This window comes from Papilio xuthus, unplaced genomic scaffold, assembly GCF_000836235.2.
Source record: "Papilio xuthus unplaced genomic scaffold, Pxut_1.1 DF825928.1, whole genome shotgun sequence".
Lineage (NCBI taxonomy): Eukaryota > Metazoa > Arthropoda > Insecta > Lepidoptera > Papilionidae > Papilio > Papilio xuthus.
Genome location: NW_013532721.1, coordinates 8,711,558 through 8,715,702, shown reverse-complemented (window position 1 = coordinate 8,715,702; position 4,145 = coordinate 8,711,558). Strand labels below are relative to the sequence as shown.

General features: G+C 45.0%; 1 protein-coding gene across 1 annotated transcript in view; it reads right to left on the bottom strand.

Annotated features, from left to right (window-relative positions):
- Nucleotides 1–270: 270 nt before the first annotated feature.
- vg (transcription factor vestigial) overlaps nt 271–4,145 on the bottom strand; it is a 32,130-nt gene continuing 28,255 nt past the window's right edge. The window contains exon 7 of the mRNA XM_013322643.1: nt 271–1,055. Within this exon, the coding sequence (XP_013178097.1) occupies nt 1,006–1,055 (50 nt within the window). The 3' untranslated portion in view covers nt 271–1,005. The remainder of the gene's footprint in view (nt 1,056–4,145) is intronic.

Sequence of the window (4,145 nt, the reverse complement as noted above, 5' to 3'; positions counted from 1 at the left end):
ATTTGTCATTGCCAACGAAGAATTGTTATCAATTACAGTTATCTTGCGCTGCGGAAAAAATAACACCGAATTTTATCGGGCGCATGCGCGTTATACATCTCCTGCGCGCCCTTGCCGCTCCCGTGACATGCCACGATGCCTTATGGTTGCTGTGAAGTATAGTGACAATCAAACTTTATACCGGCTCTCATGTCGCTTGTCATGACACGCTGCGTAACGTACAATCTTAGTTATCGGCGCGGAAGGACCAATGACGTTGATTAGCTTTATGGATTAGCGCGAGCCGACGTAAAGTTTGAATCTTGTGATAGCTACAATTGTCCTTTATTGGAACCGGAATCTAAGTATTTTTAATTATTCTGGCTACGACACATGTATATACATACAGTGGCTCGAATATAAACTGTCTGGCAGACAACCCGCGCCCACCGCGCCCACCGCGCCCACCGCGCCCACCGCACCTCTCGAGATGAAAGCAGTACATTTCCACTCGTCGCAGAAACAACTTATCCCATACAACATAAAGTTCTATATACAATAGCAACACTAAAATGTTTGTCATGGACATGATTCATCAGAGTATTATTTGAATTAAAAGAGAATAGAAGAAGAGTGACGGTAGATAATCAAGTTACGAAACATCGTAGTGTTGTTTTACTTTAGCTGAGAACAGCGAATGCGGGGTGTTGCCATGTTGCCACCCCTTGCTGTTTGCATCAGCTGCAGGAGAGACAGGAGCGGCAGGAACGACAGGAGCGGCAGGAACGTCGGGAGCAGCGCGTGCCGCTTCTGTCGGCTAAGCTTAACTACGTCTAAGCCGATTGCTACCTAACTTTATGCCTACAACTAGAGTAATGTCTTTCTTTACAGCCTTGCAGTGTTCAGGCGGCGGACGCAACCGTGACGCACGCCTGTCGCACACTGCGCACGCTTAGTACGCCCGGCACGCTGAGCACGTGGAGCACGCCGGGCACGGAGCACGCTACGTGCGCACCGCGTGCGCCCTCAGAACCAGTACAAATCCTTAGAGGTGTCCTGCACCTGCGCCTCCAGACCTGCGACAAAGAACAGTTGTTACGGTGAGCTGATCACTCCTCTAGCATACCTACGGTTTGAGCGTGGACTAAGGTGTCAGAAGCAGCAGGAGCTAACAGTCCAAATAAGTAGCATTGTATTTCGATTGTCGGTAAAAATATAATAATTGATTTTTACTGTGGACATACTTAACTACTTTGACACAAAAAAATTGGTTTTTTGAACCGGCGTAAGACGGCCGAGTGTGTAAATCTCTTGTAACCCTGGTAACTCAGCTCCACTTTACGAAGGAAATGAAACATAAATAAAAAAAAATGTTTTTTGGCACTTGAATTACTTCCGTAAAATAACTTGCTCGGATCTATTTAGCCTCTGCCCGCCACTGATGTGAACCATAAAAACGTTTCCTATGTTCCAAACATCTAGCTGATTAGAATATATAGGTGTCCAGTGGCAGAGGGCGCGGGCGGTGACTGGCAGAGGCGGTGTGGTCTCTACAGTTGAATCGATTTTAATTGAAGCGTCCAATGTGCCGGCATAGCGGACATAGCGCACATTGCATGGCGGACATCGCGCGCTACGGGATCAGAGCACGGCTAAATTCTGTGCCGCGCCGTGTCACGCGTCACACCCGTCACGTCACGTCACGTCACGTCACGCAAGTCACGTCACGTGACGTCGTGTCGCGGGTGCAGCGCAGCGCACGTCCGCCGTCCTGCGGTTACATGATAGTTTCGCAACAGCAGAGCTATTAATGTAAGAATAGAATGTCCGATATTTTATGATTCAATATCAATATACTTGATATCAATCGCGAACAAATCGCGAGTTCTGCCGCTAAATCAATCCGCATTATTCCAAAATATATCTTGAGATTGTACTAGAACCAAAATACGTATTACGAATAGAAGAATAGTCAAATAAACTCTTTAGATTCCAAGTACAGAATTAACATTCTTTCGAAGTTGTGGCATAGCCATGCATAGCCAGAACATTTGCTTTTTTTGTTTAAAAAAGAAAAGGATATGTAAGAAAGCGTAGAGAATCGCGCGGGAAGTGTGAACAACGGAAATGTAGCCACGAATAGAGCTCTCTTGTAGCTCACTAATATGTACAGTTTTGTGTAAGAATTATAACAAAAAATAAAGGCATTTTGTGTGTCGTGCTGCTGTTTTCAATTTATATCAATGTTCAGTTTTGAAATTATTATTTCATGTAAATTGTTGTTCCTGCAGCGTTTTTACCTTCGAAATTTATGACAACTAAAGGTCCATAGAAAGCGGAGGAGTCTCCGAGGATCTAATTTATTGCAATAACAAGTACTACAATATTCTTTGTTTCATAATAAAGTTCATGCATGTACTAGGTTTAAGCGTAGTAAAGATAATTATGGTACGTATATGTTTGAATTTTCGGCACCGCTCGCACGCCCGCGCCCTCGCCTAAAGTTATGAACAAGCACTTGTAAAGTAAATCTGAAGAACAAATACATAACATGTAGGCGTATTAGTGGTTGTTCCTATCTTATTTACATTTGTTTGCTACGTTAACAATCAGCCTACTGAGGACGACGAGGACAATGTTCGACGAGTGGTACTTTATAACAATTCATTTAACCTTAGAACTTCTCTGGAGACCGCAGTGTCATGTGATTTCACGTGAACTCTGCAGTATAGTAGTGATAAGGACAGACGTCGCGTCGGTTGCCAGATCATTGTGTTTATTTCATAAAATGTATAGGATCTCATGACCTTTGTATCTTGCACAACACTATCATGTGCCAATGTACAGCGCCGCCGCGTAGCGTCGCGTTCCACTCAAAAGGCTCAGCAGCACGGAGTTACAAAGCCATCGCACAGAACTGAGAGCCGGCGAGCGCACGCGCGGCCTGCGGACACCGGGGCCGCAGCGCTGTCGGTGCATTGGCTTAGGGGTATTAATTGAATCTGTGCGTCGACAGCGGCGTGCGTCGGAGGCACAGAGAGGAGGTAATAATTGACATCGCTCATGATTTAGTGGCAGGACGTGAGGAACCGCCCGAGGGCGGGGCTCGCGCTGCCGCGATTGGCTCCGCGCGCAGGGTACGCGCCCCTCCCGCCCGCGGCTCGCAGCCACCGCAAGCTCCTGTTCGCCTGGTAGCAGGCGGCCGGGCACCGCGCGCTTGCCGGACGGCGCAACGGCGTGGCGCTTCTGACACTTTACGGGAACGAACAATGGCCGATCAAAATGAATGAATGCCGCCGTCGGCTTATGACTTGCGTCTGCCGTGTAAATAAATGACTGTCGGCTGCCGGCTGCCGGCTGCCGGCTATCTATTGCGCCGTGAGACACTAGATGGCGCTTTACGAAAACTCTAAACAGATCGAGCCTATATAGAGTAATGTGAATTTAGTACATATATTTGTATATAGTTTTAGACATTTATTTATTACAATACATTGGCGCGAATGGCGCGCTTACATTGCAAAATCAAGTGTCGGAATGATTAGTGAGGGGACATAGACGTCGACATTTTGGTAAGGCTAGTGTTGTGCCAGTATACCGGCACAGTTTTTTCAAACAATAGAGAGAGATGCGACAGCACGCTAATTTTGACACTTATGTATAGATACTAATCAGTCAGTAATATTACCACAATTTCTATCTACAGTTATTTAAATGGAGTGTCTGTAAGCAATATAAAAATGTCTTATTTCGTGCAACTGATGCTGTGCACTTACATCGTTATTCACGTTATTTTTAACAAAAATCAGAGTAAAAAGAAAAATCTATTTTTAAAATTTTTGTCTGTCATGAAAAATGTATATTTCATGTGCTGACTCACAAATTAGTTAAACTAACGCTATAAGTTTATCTTGTTACTATTATTGTCACTTTCTAACTGTAAGATTGCAATGTAAATAAATAAATCAAAATCTCCGAAATGGCTGGACCGAATTAAACAAGAATTAAGTTATAGGCTTAGATTTTATGGTCCTGTAACTGTATGGTGTATATACCAAGAGTTACAGGATAACGTTGGGCGCTTGCAATAAACACGTATTCTACAGGATGAACCAGCCCGGACATAGCACCCTCACTCGACCGCACCCTTCCCCGCCCCGCACCCT